The sequence below is a fragment of the Hypomesus transpacificus genome, chromosome 18 (genome assembly GCF_021917145.1).
Source record: "Hypomesus transpacificus isolate Combined female chromosome 18, fHypTra1, whole genome shotgun sequence".
Classification (NCBI taxonomy): domain Eukaryota; kingdom Metazoa; phylum Chordata; class Actinopteri; order Osmeriformes; family Osmeridae; genus Hypomesus; species Hypomesus transpacificus.
Genome location: NC_061077.1, coordinates 11382938 through 11400667, shown reverse-complemented (window position 1 = coordinate 11400667; position 17730 = coordinate 11382938). Strand labels below are relative to the sequence as shown.

Genomic DNA, 17730 nt, shown 5'->3' with positions numbered 1-17730 from the left:
ACAGCCTTGAAGAGGGAAGCTTGGACTGTACCAATATGTCATGGGAAAGAGGGGAGGACAATTGTATGAGACATGCATCACACTGTGAGGCAGTGAGAAAAGACCAGAGTGATCTGGAATTCTAGGTCTGCAGTAAAATGAAGTGGGGGAACTGCAGGTGGTAAGTATTCTGGAAGGTTCAAGAGAAGGATTGTGGGGGCAAGCATTTTATAATGTTCAAGTTATCCAAAGGAAAGTGATCACAATCACTTTTATTCTTCCAAAAAGGTACAAATAAAATACACATTAGAGATACTTCAGGTTTAACCACCAATAATCTATGCAATAATTCTGCTATACAGTAAAAAAACATTTACAGATATTCCTTATAACCTTCAGCAGATGATAACGATGACTCATTATGTAAGCAGAAATAAAAGCAACAACTACTTTCAACTTGTTTGTAATAAAAGATGATTTATTACTTATGTACAAGCCCCATAACAATGGAATTATTATTTTTGTTAATAGAACATAGACTGAGATTCATATATTGGCCCACAAACCATCAATAACCCCTTCCTTTTCCAAACTGATCATACCTAGAGCCCATGTGTTCCACTTTTCCATCTTACTAGAAGTAACCATATAAACAATTGAATTTATGCAATAAGTTTTGTATTGCCCAGGAGCATATCTTCATCCTGTGCTCTAGTTACATACCAGACCACGCAGTTGATAAACATGAAACCCCCTGCTTATCACTGTCACCATCTAGTGGAGTAGCCAAGTACTGCTTGGGAAGTGCGCAGAAATAATCTGCGATGACGCAGGTCACAGGAAACTATTTGTTGTTTTATGAAATTAAAATGACATAAATAGCAGAAAAGGTTAGTGAGTGACATACCAACATACCCCTTACATTCGTCCCCCCCCACCCCACCCCCCGTCAAAATTTGGGGAACATTTAATGATGTGTCTTTTTTTCCCCAATCATGCAGAAAATAAATCCCAGTCAAGTCAGTAACCGTATTCCTCCCACTCTACTTCTTCATGTCTCTCCCTCTCCTCTGGCTCCCTCCAGCCTCAGCTCTGTGTCGTTTCTGCCCAGGGTAAAGAGACTGACCACTGCCAGCAGAGCCCCTAGCATCATGGCAGCGCAACCCCCAAACATGTGCCTGGTCCCACTGCCCTCCTCCCCACCCCCGGTCCCCGACACCTCCCCATGGAGGGCCAGTAGCCCCAGGCAGGCCAGCAGGTGGAGGGGCAGCCTGAACCAGGCTAACACCCCAGCCCGCTTTTCCTCAGGGATCACCCTGCCCTGGAGGAAGCTGACTGAAGGGAAGTAGAGGCCAGAGGCCAGTTCCAGAAGCAGGAAGGCCAGCAGAGACTCGTGGGGCCGGGGCTGGCCTGGGGCGGTGGAGAAGATCAGCATGAAGAAGGAGAAAAAGGCCAGCAGTACGGCCAGGCAGAGTAGGTGTCCGGGCTGGAGCCGGTAGCGGGTGGAGGTAGCCAGGCGATACAGCAGGGAGCCTGCCATGCTGGCAGCCATGAGGCAAGAGAAGACTATGCCCAGTGGGGGGCCGTGGGGGTCGAGCACGGGAGTCCACAGGAACACGAAGATGTAGAGGACACTCTCAAACAGAGCCTGGACTGCCCCCAGGACCATCACTCTCCTGTCGGACAACAGACAGCGGAGCCCCTCCTGGCAGCTTCTCCAGAAGCGGGCTCTGGCAGACAGGCGAGCCTGAGCGGCATTAGGAGGACTCAGCAGACAGGTATGTTTCTCCCCTTCCAGCTCTCCCTCTCGCTCCTCTTGGCCCCAATCGGTTAGTACGACCCAGCCACACGCAGCCAGAAAGGGGACAGCCAGGAGGAAGGGGGCCACCGGCCCCAGATGAAGCCACTCGGCTAGCAGATTAGCCACCAGACCGGCAGCGACAGCCAGCCCATGGTTCCAGTTAGCCGCCTTAGCGAAAGTGCTGGGTATCCACTCCTTGGGGAAGTCATGGGCTTCCACATGCCTGTGCACATACCAGGCCTCGAAGGTGGTGGAGAGCAAGGAAGTGGACAAGCCTCCCAGGACACGGCCAATTATCAAAACAAAGTAGTCCCTTGAGAGTTTGGTGAGGCAGCAGGCAGAGTATGCTACACAGAAGAGCAGGCAAGTCTGCCTTCGACCCAGGGCCTGTGGCAGCCAGCCAGCAACAGGAGCAAACAGCACACACGATGCCAGACCACACACATACAAAATGGCTATCTGGGACTCCAGGAAGCTGTAATGGCGGTAAAGTTTATACAGGTAGGGGCCTTGGAGCCAGTCAGCCCACAGAGCTAGTAGATAGCCTCGTAGGAAGAGGGCCTGGAAGCATCGGAAAACTGGGTTGGCGACAGCCGTGGGGGCAGGTTGAGGATGGGTAACGCGGCGCGCGGTGAGCTCCAAGCAGACACAAAGTGCCAGCAACAGTACTATGGCCAGGTACGCTGTCATCAACATGATGGCATATGCTCTTTATCTTCCTATCGTTCAAAATTTCTTAAGTCTTGTCCTCAGAGGATAAGTCAAAAGCTGTGAAGAAAAATAACGCGTTACCAACAGCATCCCAATTAATGAACATGGTTATTAAAGCCAATTAGATAATCTACACTTGTCAGGGAGATTTGACATTTAGTCCACCGCCAGTAAAAAAAAATGCCACGTTATCAGTGACTGCTGTTGTATGCTAGGTAGGATGCAACTCATCAATGGCTGGCAGAGGTTCATAAACACCTGTCCGACAGTATATCAATTACCGCTGTAACTATCTTGTTAGCTTTCGCACTAATCAGCGACGGTTTATCTAAATTGCATACCCCTAAATCTACACAATTGTATGCAAAAATAATTTCAAGCTATGGCAACCTGAGTTGCAAGCTGCTAGCTACTGTAGATGGGCATTATGAGTACAGCTTGCTAGCTACTTTTTATATATTTTTTAACTATCCGGCCTATTTCAATTTCACAAAGTTAGCAATCCTTACCACGTTGTTTGATACTGTCTCCATGCCACTTAATATAATTAAATCATTGCTGTAATAAACGATCAAGTTCACTATCTAGCTCCAGAGAGGCTGATTGTTTGCCACTAGGTAGCTAACCCATGTTAGAAACAACATCATCCAAGATACTTCCGTGTAAAAAAAAATATATACTTCCGTGTTATAAAACAATACATCCGTTAAACGCAGGGTGGCAGTCTTTCCCTTTCTGTCACAGCATTGCCTCCAATAACTGTCAGGATGTTTAGAAAGAAGTGCCACTTTAGGTGGTTTTATTGTAGCATGAACTGTGCAATACAAAATTGAATGCCAGTAAAATCCTTCACTACATGTCAAAAGCAGACAAAAGCTTTAACTGCAATGCCAATTCAGTCAATTTTGACATTTTCGGTTTATGTGCCTAATTTTAGTTTATGTGCTTAATTTATAGGCTGTGATTTGAGTTTCTCTTCTTTCTTTTTTTTAAGCAAAGCTTTTCTGACAAAGTCCTTTTGCATTTTTATTTAATAATCCTATATTTTTATATATATATATATATCCATCATTTTTATGTCAGTTGAAACATAGGAAGGATGCAACCAAAGAAGAGACACAAGCAACAAAGTACAGAAATTTCATTTTATATCATTTCTATGGAAGGAAGAGAAAAACATTTACAAAATGTACAAGAACATGTGCTCAATCAACCATAATCAAACTAGCACTGAGCGGATCTGTACTGGTAAAAGAAGATCCCTCGCCCAAAAATATATAACGCTTGCGTTTGTATGACAAACGTTTGGGGGTAGGGGACAGGGGGCATGAGAAGTGGCTGTGCTGGTGATTTTAGGCTTTATACGCTGGTTTGTTGCATCATCTCATACCAGGACAAGTTCTTCAATTGATTCAGACATAATAACAGTACCATTATGCATCTCAATCTGTCATGCCCTCTGAGAGTCCTATTCCGTGTTCTCTTGGCATATCCCACCACTGTTTCGCACACCATCCCCAGCCAACAGAAACTATACATTCTTCTAGACTGATTCCCTTCTCCACCACCACCTCTCAATCAGGTTGTTAAAATAGACAAATTGGATGAACAATATATATTTCCAGCCACATAGATCAACAAATGGATTTTAAAATCCAACATGCATTGAGACCATTTCCATCAGTCCTGCTGTGATTCCAGACAAGATTAAGATATAAACTATACAGTATTAACCTTTTTAATTTAAACAAAATCTGATGAATGCATATATGAGTTAGAGTATATAAAATCCATGTGTGAAATAAACTATACTTTCTTTGGAGGTTATTTATCTTATTAAAACAGTAAAAGTTTGAATTCCTCTTGACACAATCATTCATTCAAATACTAGTTTGTATGGTGTGGTTGGTTAGTGAATGGCACAGAACAGTTTTGCTATGAAGTTATCTTTGAATTATGTACATGGTCCCTTTATCTTATGCACTAATGGAAACACTTTCATTCATCACTTATGGTCCCCGTTTTCAGTTTATATCTGCATTATCCATTTTTACAAATGTAAAAATAACAGAGATAATAGGAATTGAGAAGGAGAAACTAAACTTAAGTGAAATGGCTTTTGGTTTTCACCAAACTGGAAATACTAGGAAGTGAACAAACACTGTCCAGAAAATGTTAAGCCTAACAACATGTACACTCTTCTAACCACCCTTCCCCAAGACATCTTGAGGTGTTTGTTGTGTAAATATACAAGCACATACCTGTGTGTTAAAAGTGAAATATTTTTCAAGCGGATGGAAAAGAAAAGAAAAAGTTATGTTTGTTATTGTCCTTTTACAAACATTAGCTTCTTGAGAAATGTCCATCTGATTGCACAATTAGTTCCTCAATGACAAAGGAAGTTCTGCCCTTGGAAAAAGAGTTTCAGTTTTTGAAACATGTGGGTTCAGGGGTCGATGCGGAAGGCCAGCAGCTTGTCTGAGTGCTGGCAGTTGAGGGTGCGTAGGTCAGGCAGACGCAGGAGCAGCTTGGGGAAGAGGGAGGCATCGTCGGGGCGTCGTCGGGTGATGAGGGAGCGCAGGGCGCGGATCAGGCCCTCCTGCAGGTGCTCCAGGGCCCTGACGTCAGCGATCCCCGAGCAATCTGGGGAGGAGAGGGGGGGGGGGGGGGAAGAGTCAGGTTTGGGCAGAAGCAAACAAAAAGAGCAATACCTATGCGTTTCTGTTTTATTCTTCTCTGGCCAGGCCTGAATCAAATACACTATCTAAACTATTTGCTTTTTATTGTTCTCGTCTATCGGCTCACTGAAACTACAGCTCACTAAATATCTCACCTGCAGAGACTAGCACCACTGCCATGAAGAGCGCCATCTCATCAGGCTCTAGGCCTAGAGAGCCCAGCTTCTCACTGAACTCAAACATGGCGTCCAGCAGGCAGTCCATGCCCAGCGCCCGGAGAGAGGCCAGGGGGTACGTCTGCCCGTTCAGGAAGGTTACCGTGCGCTCCTGGGCGTTGAACAGCGTGCAGAACCTCACCATCAGCACCTGGCAGGGAAAGGGAGGAGAGTGGACAAAGGTTATCGCCGTGGAATCAGAAAAGCTTTGGAACACAAACTGAATCATTTTCATGTACATTAACTACATGAGTTCTGTATGACCAATTCTAACATAGTGAACAGGGGGAACATACCTGGAAGGTGCCTGATTTGAGCAGCATGACCTGGTCATGTTGGCTGAGCTCCTGGAACCCTGGGATGCCCTTGGCAAACTCCACCACCTCCTTGACTGCTGGGGTGAAGCACTGGGAGAAGGACTCCCACACCTGCTGGCTGGAGCGGTCTGCTCCGGAGACAGGAAACGCGTTCAGGGGACAGGCCTGAGGGAGAAGGAGGGCAGAAGAGAGAGACAAATTAATTATAAATCATGCACCGCAGATCATAGCTGTATTTGAAATCGGTTCTGATATCACTAAAAACGTTAGTACGTAAAAAACAATTATAGTTACTTCACAACTCACTGATTACTTACCAGCACTTTGGCCCCTGGGGCTAGTTTCCATGGACAGGAAGGCTGGTTCTGGGTGACTCCAGAAGCAGAGAAACTGTTGTAATTGGCAGAGCTGCCCTGTTGAGCCACACCTCCATTTGACTGACCGTGATTCTGATTGGACGAATTGGGGTAACTATACAGACTATTGTCAATTGTGGGGAATGTATGGGGGTTGTCATTGGAGGTGACAGGGCAACGAGAGGCAGGGCAGGATTGGTACACCTGCGTGGGGCTAGGTTGGGACTGGGAAGACACGTGAGCGTAGTTGGCCTCCTGAGGGGCGGAGTTACTCGGGAAGGGTGATGGGGTGTTGTTGTTGACGTTGGTCCTCTTGGTTGGTTGTGGTTGGCTGCTACTGCTAACGAAGATGTCGCGGTAGGCTCTGGAGATGGGCTCTTTACAGTGGCTCTCAACAGGGCTGGGCAGAGTCTCCCTCACGGGAGAGGCATCTACATCCATGGTGGTGGACTCGTTCAGGCTGTTCATGTAGCTCTGCATCTCGTCCAACAGCCTCTGTTTCTCCCTCTTGGGGATTCTCCCAAAGCGCACAGCTAGAAACAACACAATAAGGCTGGTGTTATTTGCAGATATTTGTGTGGTTCTTTGAGCACCATTAAAACATAATTGAACACATTCACATTGTTTCTGGTTTTGAAAGATGGGATTAATTTCATCACACGGTGCCTCGAGAAGACTTGGACTAATAAAGTAAATCATGTACTGGGTATGATTACGTGAATAGGGTGTAAAAATAGACTGCTTCAATTATGTGAAGTGAACATGCCGTAGTCACGTTTTAGTTCAGATATTAATGAAATGCAAAGAACATTGCGCTCTGTAAGTAGACCCCCATCTCCACCTCCTTACTCAAGACTCCCAACCCTCCATCTCCCTTCCACTCACAACCCCAAGAGCATTCATCAGCTGGAAAGGGTATTTTTAGATCCCCCCAACCCCATGCTCTCACACTCAATGTCTCTTTCCCTCCCTCCTGGCCTGTAAGTAGGGCAGTGGAGCAACGTGAGTGAGATGCAACCACCACTGCAATGGAGGGAGAGAGGGAAGGAGGGAAAAATAGAGAGAGGGAGGCGAGTTCCCTGCTCACAGGAGAGCTTGCCGATAAGCAGAAGTGAGAGAGGGAAGAGTGAAAGCAAGGTTAAGGGGCTGCGGGAGTGTGCTGGTGAGGTTTATTAGCACAGACTCTCCTTTTGATACAAAAAATTGATGTATTTTTTTATCAAAATCCAACTAAGCACACGCGTAGGGTTTCCTGATCACTCAACAGGAAACACGTTTGAATGTTTATTTTATTGATTATTTGGGATATCTGAAGCAGGAGTCTACTAATACATATACATCCATTTTGGTGTGCTCTGTTACATTATTCAAATCACTGTCCATGTATGTTATTTCATAGATATGTAATACTTCATTCACTCTTGTCAAAATCAAGATCAGGTGAATGTATTTGCCATTTTTTCTTACAATTGCATGTCTAGACTTTTGATGAGTTTCATACAACTTTTATCAAGAGTTTTTGAATGAACTGCAGCTTTAAGAAGTTGTAATTACACTACAGGATGCAAAGTATGCCATCATGCCAACTGACTTTGAAGTTTGCCTATTGCAGAACCAGATTAACACAGCCACCCCATTCGCAATCAGGGCGTACTCTTTAATGTGTTTCTGTCGTCAGTGGTTTTCCTGTTTTCGCAATGTGTGGAGCAGAGGTAAAGGGGTTTCTAGGTTGTGGTTTTGAAAGGGGTTGATTTGATTTCTTTCTTTTAGATCTCCTTGCTGTTCTCTTAGCCACCCACCTTACCAGGTAGCTCCAACACTGCTGAGCTACTGCAGCACTGTTGACCCGTGTGGTAAACCCCCCCCCCCCCCTTCCCTTTTTATCTCACTCAAGCTCTCCCTCACACATTGAGTAGGCAAGGCTGGCTGCACATCAGAGGAAACAGTACAAAGAGGAAGGAGACAAACTACTCCAAGTAGGTCAGCATGTGTACGTATGCTATAGGCCCAATTCTGCTTTGTTTTTCTAGGTCAACCCAATCGTATATCTTCATTGTCTGTGATAGGTAATTAATCAACATTCAACGGGCACGACTAAAAGCGGACGACTTGGGCGTCGCAACTGACGAATCGTGTGAGGGAGAGACGTTTTTTCCGCATCTCAGGCTTAATTGCCAGCGTAGCTCTCATCAATTGCTGAGAGATGGTATAAGGGCATATACAAGGTAATCAAGTTGCCCCCGTTCCAATTTCCCAAAATAATTCCTGTGTTTGCTGCAGTTTTCCGGATGACAGATCGCTTCAGGGACTTCAAGACTCCTATTCTCATAAATCACTGTCTGAGAGGGAAATGGGAAGGGGGGCGGGGGGAGGTGGGGTGGGGGGAGCCCAGGGAACATGGAGAACACCGAGGGTGGGGGGGGGGGGACGGGACAAGAACAGAGTGGAGATAAAAGAGGAAAGGAGGATGCTGCAAAGGGCAAGAGAAAGGCATACGCTGAAACTTAGCGAGTGAAGGATGCAGGCCAACGAGGAGGAGTATTGTTTGTCAATGTGCCCTTCCCTATAAAAGGTGCCGTGACACTTGCTTAAAGGACAAGACTACTGCACTGCGAAATACACTAATGATTGGGCTACAACTGGCACGGTGACCTACAAGAGGTGCTCTGCACCATGCCCTCAATCTCCGAGACACAACTCCTCATTTACCCAATATCACAGCTGACTTGAGTACTGTCCTGGAGCGCTTCCAGGTGACACATTGACATGCGAGCCGTAACCAAATGATAGTAACTCTCACCGTCTCGAGACATGCCGACCGAGAGGCATTTCTTGAAGCGACAGTGCTGGCACCGGTTGCGGTTCATGCGCATGATGAGGCAGTTCTCGTTCTTCACGCACATCTTGTAGTTGATGTTCTGCTGAATGCTGCGACGGAAGAAACCCTGCAGCACAGAGGACGGGGTCACGGTCAGGTCGGCCCACACGCTCATCCTTTTGGGAAACACTGAAAATGGGGCACTTCTTCAAAAGCTATTTTGGGCGGCCGTCAAGGGCCTTCCTTACCTTGCAGCCTTCGCAAGCGTGAACTCCATAGTGGAACCCTGAAGCGATGTCTCCACACACTTTACACAGCAGCACCATTCCACCAGTCTCTGCAAAGTGAAACCCAAAGTCAGACGGGCAGAGACTTTACATGGTCCGAATCAAAATGGACTGGTCCCAAATGTGCTGGGTATGGGTCAAGTCACAGTGCACCATAGTTAGAGGTTAACAATAATTTGAGGTCAACTTGACTTATGCTTGACTTATGTGCTCTCTTATGAGACTACCCAAATGGTTATCATATATACTGAGTAAAGTAAATCAAGAATTCTTAATGTAGTAAAGACAGTTCTAGTATTTGACTTGGTTGTTGCAGGAGCTGGTATGGAACTCACTGGTGAAGGTTCCTGTAAAGCTGCATTGCCTTTTCCCAGCGATGGGGTGCTGGTAGACGTGTTGAACCGGGGCCGCTGAGGGCCCATTATAAACCTCAGGGAACTGAAACAACAGTTTGGAGGATGACGTGGTGCCACTGCCCACGCGCCCTTTCAGCGCACCGATCTCTGTGAATGTGACCTCCTCCGGGGACGAGGGCTGGGAGTGAGAGGAGGGGGACTGTGTCTGGTACCCACTAGAGGGACTGCCAGGGCTGGGGCTGGCACTGCCAGAGGAGCCTGCATACAGGATGACACCTGCAGAACAAGGGAAGTACACAGAAGAATCAAAGTCAAGTTCATGAATTAAAACAAATACCCCACTAGGCTGACAGCACACAATTGGTAGGGTGAAAATATGTTATGACAGTGCCATTAGTGTTATACCCTATATCTTTTTTTAGGGGGGGGGGTCACTTTTACTGATGCGTAGCATGTGATGCAATCCTGAACAACCTCTGATGGGCCACACTGAAAAGTACAAGCATCCTAGCCTAGTCGAGTATAATAGGCCGACAGAGACAGAGTGAGCGCTAAAAATACTACGGGAAGCACAGCAACAGAGGACTCGCCGGAAAAATACCTCACATTGGCAAATAATTCCTGCGTCATTCAACAAAAGTATTTTTATATGCGTCGTTTTGAACAGGCTAAGTGTTTTCTTATAAATAAAAAATATATAATATCTCTGCTTTCACTTCACTGGCATTCCCTCGCATCTATTGGTCATGCGTTGTTGATGAGCTGAAACACAGCCTCACGTGTCTGCAAGGTTTGCTGCCTACTTCGCTCCAATAATAGCCCCGCTCCCCTGGCACCGTGCCAACTAACTGCACGACACCTGACCGCCGACTCACATGGACTCCTGACAGACACGGTTACTACCCAGGCCAAATCCGCAGTCTCGTGTTGACTTATACCATAATCACAAGTCAGCTATGTGTTTACTGTCACATACAAGGGCAACGCCCCATGGATACTGCGCTATCCAGAGGTATACAATGCAGCATGCATTGCCACCAATGAGTCACATTATGCTACAGAGAGACAGAGAGAGAGAGAGACAGAGAGACAGAGAGGATAGGATGGTTTGATACACGGTCATCCCAAATATCAGGCAAAAACACCAATAAAACAATGTTTTGGAAGCAACTCCGGGCTTTAGTAGGCTGGACTGTGTGAGTGAAAGTTTTTCTTGAACTTTGTTTTTGTACTGCTCTTTGCTGTGCAAGGAATTTGTTTAGCTGAAGGATTGTTGTGATTCCTCGGTCTGCACGTTTCACTGTGTCTGTTGACCCGGTCACTCACACTCAATACACATGGGAAGGCTGGGCCTCTCTATACCTGAGACATGCATCTCCAATTCTAGCCCAGCCCTGTTTTGAAATCCCTGGACCCACCCAAAAACATTGCAAATCCACCTGAAGACTCACATGGAAGCTAACACGTTACACTGTTAATATGGCTCTGAAGGCCACCATGCCATAAACTTTGTGCTGATAATAACTTTTACAGTTGGTTTATGAGGTAAAGCGGAACCATTCGGAAACAGCTTGATAGAAAGATGGGATTCTATGTCAACCAACTCTTTGAATGGCTAACTTTAACAATAACAGACTAACTTATTCTAGTTCAGGTGACTGTAGTTCAACACTGTACACTTCAGGATGGAGGATCGGTGAAGGCTTAGTGTTCATTTCCAGAGCATGGCCCATGTAACCTAGAGAGAAGCTGCCACTGTCTATAGTCAGTCACACAAGTCAGTTGCTATTGGGGTCAGTGCAGACACTGGCATTCATTGAAGAATCAGCAGGTCCCATGCAGCCCATGGTGAGCTTATACTGCCCGGGCAGGAACTAATCTGCCTGTGAGTCATTGCAGGAAGAGAAACGTGAGCAATTTGTAACAGTCCCCTACTCCCGCTCTCCCTTCATTATACCCTTCCTCTCACGCCCATGATCGGCACAGAAAGAATACAGAGCACACCAATATTTATATTGGTGGCGTGTCTCTCGATTGTAAAGTTGCTGGACTTGGGGAGATAGGGGCACACATGTTATCTTTTGAGTGTCAAAAAAGTCAAATGTTTATCAGCCATGACTTATTGTGTCATGCTACTATAATGTATTATCTGTACAGCTGTCATCAGTCACTTGTGAGGAGCATTCAGCCAACTCCATTATACTGTCCAGAGTAAGTAGGTCAATATCACAGCAACAATAGAATTTGAATGGGCCCCTGTGCCATACTGCATTGTAACTCACTGACATTCATGGGATGCATTTGCAGTGACCAACCATAGTATACAAGTCTCATTATTTCAATCGCTCTGTAACCTACTTATAGCAATACCAATAGCTTTTTGCACTTTCAGCGTTAATACTGTATCGATATCAGTATCGCGCTGAGAATGGGAAGAGACGGACATAGTAGTTCCAGGTGTAACACTAGAAAGCGGGTGTGTGCGCGCATAGCATCGAGTTGGGGACAGATGTTGTGTGTTTGAACCACCACCATGTCACTACTGCATTTGCCTTCAATAAAAAAAAAGAAGGAAAGAACAAAATGCGCATGAGGCGGACAAACGTGACATGAGATTAACTCCGTGCATGAAATCGCTGACCCACTGACCAACCTCCCCCTATCCAACACCGCAGGCGGCAGCAAGACTAATGTCCATGAGAGCGAGAAACTGGAGGGAGGAAGGCCTGGGAATCACGCGCAGCACGCGGCTCAGCAAGTGCATTCACACGTGAGGCGAATTCGATGGAAGGAGTGCATTCAGTTAGACTACATTGCGCTGCACTCCCACCGGTAGTCATAACTTATCAACTCCGACAGAAGCTTCGGCTCCTTCGCTATAATTAAAGAGTAGAATTAAATAGAGAAGGATAGATGAGAGTGAGCGGGGGTGTTCTGACGAAGCAACGAGCACAGCTATCATTCACCATCAAGCTCTGGACTAACGTCATCATTCATGCTGTCAGTAGCCTATAGATACTCACAATAATGAGAAAGAGTTGAACGGCACTGGTTAGGCTATGAGGGCCTAGTGATTGGCATAAGATGCATTGTGTTGTACTAGTACTTACTAGCCACATGGCAAAACCGACCACCTAGTGATAGACACCTTGCATGTTTTGATTAGTAATCGAGTAGCTGTGTGCGCGCTGTTCGCGCGCATGCACGTCAGTAGCCAATTGTTTGCCCTTGTAATGCGTCTGGGTAAATGGGGATTTATGGTCAACTCATGTTGAGATTAAGACAGTGACCATGACCGTGTCTCCATGACAAATCGGTGCGCTTCCATAAATACACAATTTAAATGTTTTTCAGACATTGTCATGTAAAAGAGAGGTCCGGAAAAGCACTCATCCTTTCAAAGAATGATCCCAGTTATTTTGGTTCCATCGATGTACCTTTTTGTCATAGGCTACTGTAAGCCCCATGAACCATATTTGTGGATTTGCAAGTCACACAATCTACCATAACTGCCATCTGGTGGATAAAAAAAAATAGGAACTCAGTTAATCATCAGTCACCCGTCTGAAACTTGCCAACGGGTGACTCATTTACAGTAGCCTTAGGTAAGATGAACTACACTTCTACGCTTGGCTTTAGATGGGTTCTGTGTCAAACTACTCATGGAAAAGGGTGGGCCTTGACACAAGCCATTTCATCACCTGTCGTGAAACGTGACTGGTTTGTTCTCTCCCGTCAATTAATGGAAGTGTGAACCGGAATTGTGACAAGTTCACATGAGCACTTTGCCTAACCTTAAGGAAAAACTTTAGTGGCGTGTTACCTTCCCATAGTGATTATTTGCAATCGCCAAACAATTTACCTCGGAAATTGTTACGCGTGACGCACCACAATGGATTTGTTGACAATCGTTAACGTGACGCGTGAAAATGAACTTGGCTTTGTATAACTGTATTGTGAAGGCATTTAAGCCACTGACAGATAGCTGCCTGCAGCTCCACGTGAGTTTGTTTTCATGCGAGAAACAGGAAGTCGCCCCTCTGTGCAATTAAGGCGAACCTCACTTCATATCTCCGCCAATCTGTCACACACAGACGAGAACGCCAAAGTCCCAGTTTTAGCATGTAACTGGATACATTTACAGCACCAATGTTCTTATCAAACATTTGACATGTTGTACACATCAGGCTTCTCAAATAAGTGTTCAATAGCTTACAATATAATTTTGACCTGCAAACATATTTTTTGACTCAGTTATTTAGGGCTGATACTTAGGACAGCAACCGCAATAACATGTCGCCAATAGATTGACGCGTAACACTCAAACGAAAGCTATAGCGAGTAGCCTATACCTCTGTACTAAACATTTTTGCCTGCACAATTTTGTTTAAAGTTCAATGCGACAAAAAACACATTTAATGATGGAACTGTATTCAAGTGGACTCAAAATGGTAATCATTATCAAATTAAAATCTACATATAGGCAATCTTCTTTACGATTAAACCATTCAACCATTATTTTATTTTTTTGAATGGGCATAAATCCTCATCATTCTTAATCGTCAAAATTATCATCTTAATCACAAATATTATTACTTACCACCACCGGAATTGTTATCCATCTTCCTGTAGTGCTCAGATGATAGTGCTTTTCGTGACTATACTTTTCTGTCAAAGTCAATAGCAAAATGTCTTAATCAAAAAAGTTTGACCGTCACAAAACAACTGGGCCACGAAATTCCGATCCGAAGCGTTATTGACAATGTATCTTGACACGAAAAAGTTAATTGTATACAGCTGTCCAAATTGCACAGCTGTGCCTCTCAGGTGTGCTGAACGGCTTTGACGCTACCTGGGTCCGTTCTGCACTCTGAATAGAGCACTTTGGTTGAGCGAGAGCGGTAGCCTACAGCACGAGCAGAGAAAAGTGAATTCAGTTATCCTAGGAATTCCTAATCCTCAGGATCTCCTAAAATGAACTGGCTGGGGCTACACAACCAATGGTAAATGCACCCACATCAATCACGTTTTCAGGTGACTTAAGAAATGTGACTTGCGTTTTTTTTTTGCTCTCTAAAACTTCTGTTTTGCCAGTTAGGTATGGGTTTTGGCTCACTGCATCCTGTGAAGTCTCTCTCGTTTTCTCCCTCCTATTACTCTTTGGTGCGTTTTCATTGGCGGGCGGGAATGGGTAAGTGGAGTTTGACGCACTTATTCGACCGTGATGCGGTCTCTAAAGCCATGCTACATGTGCATTCGGCATGTGCCACGGAGAGCGCTGCCCTAGTGACACACATTTTATGCAAACTACGGAGCACGCGATTAGAAACAGTAGAGGGTGGGGGTGAGGCACATGGGCAATGGGCGTGACTTAACGTGACTACTTGTTCTTGGAGTTGCGGGCTACACTTTTATTGTGAACACTGGACATTGAACACAATGTCAAATGGCGGTCAGTTGTGGTGAAGCTTTCTATAGACAGTGGGCTTGTTTGTTGGTGTGTGTGTGTGCGCTCACGCGTGTGTGCCATTTCGTATAAGTGAGATATGTCTGAATGTGGCTCTTTATGCATTTACACATTTACCAAAATGTGTTTGACATTGAGAAAAACATCAGATTTCCAAGATGTAAACAAAATGGTGGACTATGGGCAGCACTGTAGGCTACTCTAGTGTTCAGTAAATTGGCTCATCCCTACTGGCTCACTGTAACATTCATGAGTGAGAAATCCAATAGGACAGATGTGAATTTATGGTTAAGTGGGGCCACTGCATCACATGAACGGACCATAGACTTATATAAAACAGACATGGACTGCTGCTAAATGGTTTGTGTTGTATAGCGCCTCCTGGTGGTGTAACAATTGCTCAAAACGATAACAACCTCATCGGCCCACCATCATTGTCAAATGAAAAAGGCAAGGTATAATGTGAGCGGAACTGCGTTGGTGTTGCAAACTAACTTGTCAGTAGACTAAATGGCAATCACACTTTGTATACCATAGCCTAGTACGTTTTGGAGCTGAATCTTACACTTTGAGGTAAGTTTCATATTTACTTCATAGCTGGAAGTCAACTATATCCCTGCAGGGGCACAAAATAAATACCTTGGCTCGTTCACACAACTTTCAAACATCCCAGATATTATACGGGTGAGTAGTTGGTGCAAACCAGGCCACTAGTGTTCACTGACCCGGGTAGGTGATAGGGTCAAGAGGGGGATTTAACACAGACTGTATTAACTGTATAAGTTTACAATGTATATCTTGAAGCATGCCTGTTTAGAGGTAATCACATTTAGTTTTATTTGCCTTGCAAGTTCACACAAACAAGGAATTTACTGTGGCAGGAAGGTGCATACAATAAACATATATGGATCTTAATTGTATTAATTAAATTAAAGGTATTTGTTAATCCCGCTTTGCAAGCAGTCCCAGAAGACTTCACATCCACCCATAGAACTGCACTGAAGCAACCTGAACCACCTGGAAACCTCTATGGAGGAAAACATGGAAGAAAACTGAGGCGCAACTGTGAGGGATCCCCTCCTTCAAATGACTGTATTTTAGTTGATGTAACACAGTCAACTATCATTGTAAATGACATGTCATTGACATGACTGAGTTGTGTGTTATTAATGCAGACTAGAGAACCAATCAGACGTGTAACCAACACAAAGTGGTGGAGAATCTATTTTTTTCCACATGCCCCCAACAGAAGGCACCACAAACTAATGGGTTCTCATAGTTGTATATATAGTCATGTGACACATCCAACACATGAGGAATTCGCCTAAAATAAAAACCTAAAACGTTTTGCTGTTTATTTCTTACTTATTAGGGACATCAGTCAAAGGTAAATATTAGAGTGGCCTGTATCTAAAAGACGGGAACAACAGATTTCTCACACCAAGGAGCAGCTGCACCAGGCCCTCCCTCTTCCCCCAGATGAGCTGCTCATCCAGACACTCCTCTCTCCCTTGCTGTGGGTGCTCAACTTCATCTCAACCTACAGCAGAGATGAGCCAGGGCCAGAGAATGTTCTGATTCTTACAGATCGTGTCCTTTTCCCTCTGCATCAGCTGGACCATCCTGAAGGCTGACGGTTCAAATCGCTCTCTGCAGAGCAGCCAGGTATCACAGCCTTCTCAAGATGAACAGGCCTATTAGTTTATATTCATTAAACTATCATTTGAATCATTCGACGACCTATAGTTGAAAATACATGAGTACGAGTGGAAACAGTTCCAACAACGTTCAACTGCTTCAATTCCTGCAACAAATGCAGTTTATGCATAGGCCTACATTAATTTGTACGTTGGTTTGCTAATAGGCAGCTATGGTGAAGAAAAAATACCGACAACATTTGAGACCAAGCAAAAATTATGAACATTAACCATATTTCATGTCCAAGGCGCACACTAACTGTACTTAATTATTATGTCGCTAGAGGGAACTAAATAGCTAATAATCTCCAGCAGTTTCTCCTTTTAGTCTGAAAATTATTTCCACATCCGTAATGACGACGGTACATGAACATGACAATTAAGTAATTTAACAAACTACGACGACAATGCGCACAAGGAAAGTTCAATTCCGTCTTTATTCAAAATTGTCACATGCAGCATCGGCATCTAACGGTTGATTGTTCGGCCATCGGTCATTGGCGATTTGCCATATCTAATTTCTTTATAAAAGACGGTTGTTTTTGCATGGCAACTTCATCTTACAAAGCATCAACCTACAGCCTATAACTCAACACTAAGATAATACATAGCCTACATAAATTAACTCTAGCCGAGATGAATTTGATGCCAAATTCGGTGCCGTCAAAAGCAAAATGTGTGTGTTTGGACGACTCACGCACGTCATGCAAACATGTTATGGCAGGGTATGAGGTAATTACAGGGTGCTGGAACCGTTTGGGGACTGAACAGAAGTTGCTGCCAACACACACACCTGCAAATCACCTTCTGCCTGAGGCTGAAAAGACAGTCATCACTTTCTGTAACACCCCTTCTCTCACAGACTAGCGCCCACAAACACACGCAGAGCCCCCCCCCCCCCTTACACACTCACACACAAATCATTGTGTTGAAATATGTTTGAGGTACATTTGAGGTAATGCCAGTTAAGCTATGGTTGATGGAGGATTGAACAAGTTTATACCAAGCTAAGCCCCATAGTTGGTTTAGACTGCTATGTGATGGCTGA

At 44.8% G+C, this 17730-nt stretch overlaps 2 protein-coding genes across 2 annotated transcripts; both read right to left on the bottom strand.

Moving 5' to 3' along the window:
• Nucleotides 1–436: 436 nt before the first annotated feature.
• mfsd5 (major facilitator superfamily domain containing 5) lies at nucleotides 437–3145 on the bottom strand. The gene is made up of 2 exons (XM_047040733.1): nucleotides 3001–3145; nucleotides 437–2548 (listed from the first exon to the last, which is right to left on the bottom strand). The coding sequence occupies exon 2, from the start codon at nucleotides 2474–2476 to the stop codon at nucleotides 1031–1033; it is 1446 nt and encodes a 481-aa protein (XP_046896689.1). The 5' UTR covers nucleotides 2477–2548; nucleotides 3001–3145; the 3' UTR covers nucleotides 437–1030.
• Nucleotides 3146–3622: 477 nt separating this feature from the next.
• Nucleotides 3623–14313, bottom strand: nr1d4a (nuclear receptor subfamily 1, group D, member 4a). The gene is made up of 9 exons (XM_047040760.1): nucleotides 14234–14313; nucleotides 14119–14173; nucleotides 9498–9794; nucleotides 9124–9212; nucleotides 8858–9002; nucleotides 6019–6590; nucleotides 5681–5866; nucleotides 5325–5535; nucleotides 3623–5134 (listed from the first exon to the last, which is right to left on the bottom strand). The coding sequence occupies exons 2-9, from the start codon at nucleotides 14138–14140 to the stop codon at nucleotides 4938–4940; spliced, it is 1719 nt and encodes a 572-aa protein (XP_046896716.1). The 5' UTR covers nucleotides 14141–14173; nucleotides 14234–14313; the 3' UTR covers nucleotides 3623–4937.
• Nucleotides 14314–17730: the final 3417 nt, after the last annotated feature.

Coding starts and splice junctions, on each gene's coding strand:
- mfsd5 (XM_047040733.1), bottom strand. CDS start 2,476: ATGTTGATGACAGCGTACCTGGCCATAGTACTGTTGCTGGCACTTTGT.
- nr1d4a (XM_047040760.1), bottom strand. CDS start 14,140: ATGGATAACAATTCCGGTGGTG. Junction 9,213..9,497: donor CTTTACAGGAACCTTCACCA/GTGAGTTCCATA, acceptor TTCACTTTGCAG/AGACTGGTGGAATGGTGCTG. Junction 5,536..5,680: donor TCAAATCAGGCACCTTCCAG/GTATGTTCCCCC, acceptor TTTCCCTGCCAG/GTGCTGATGGTGAGGTTCTG.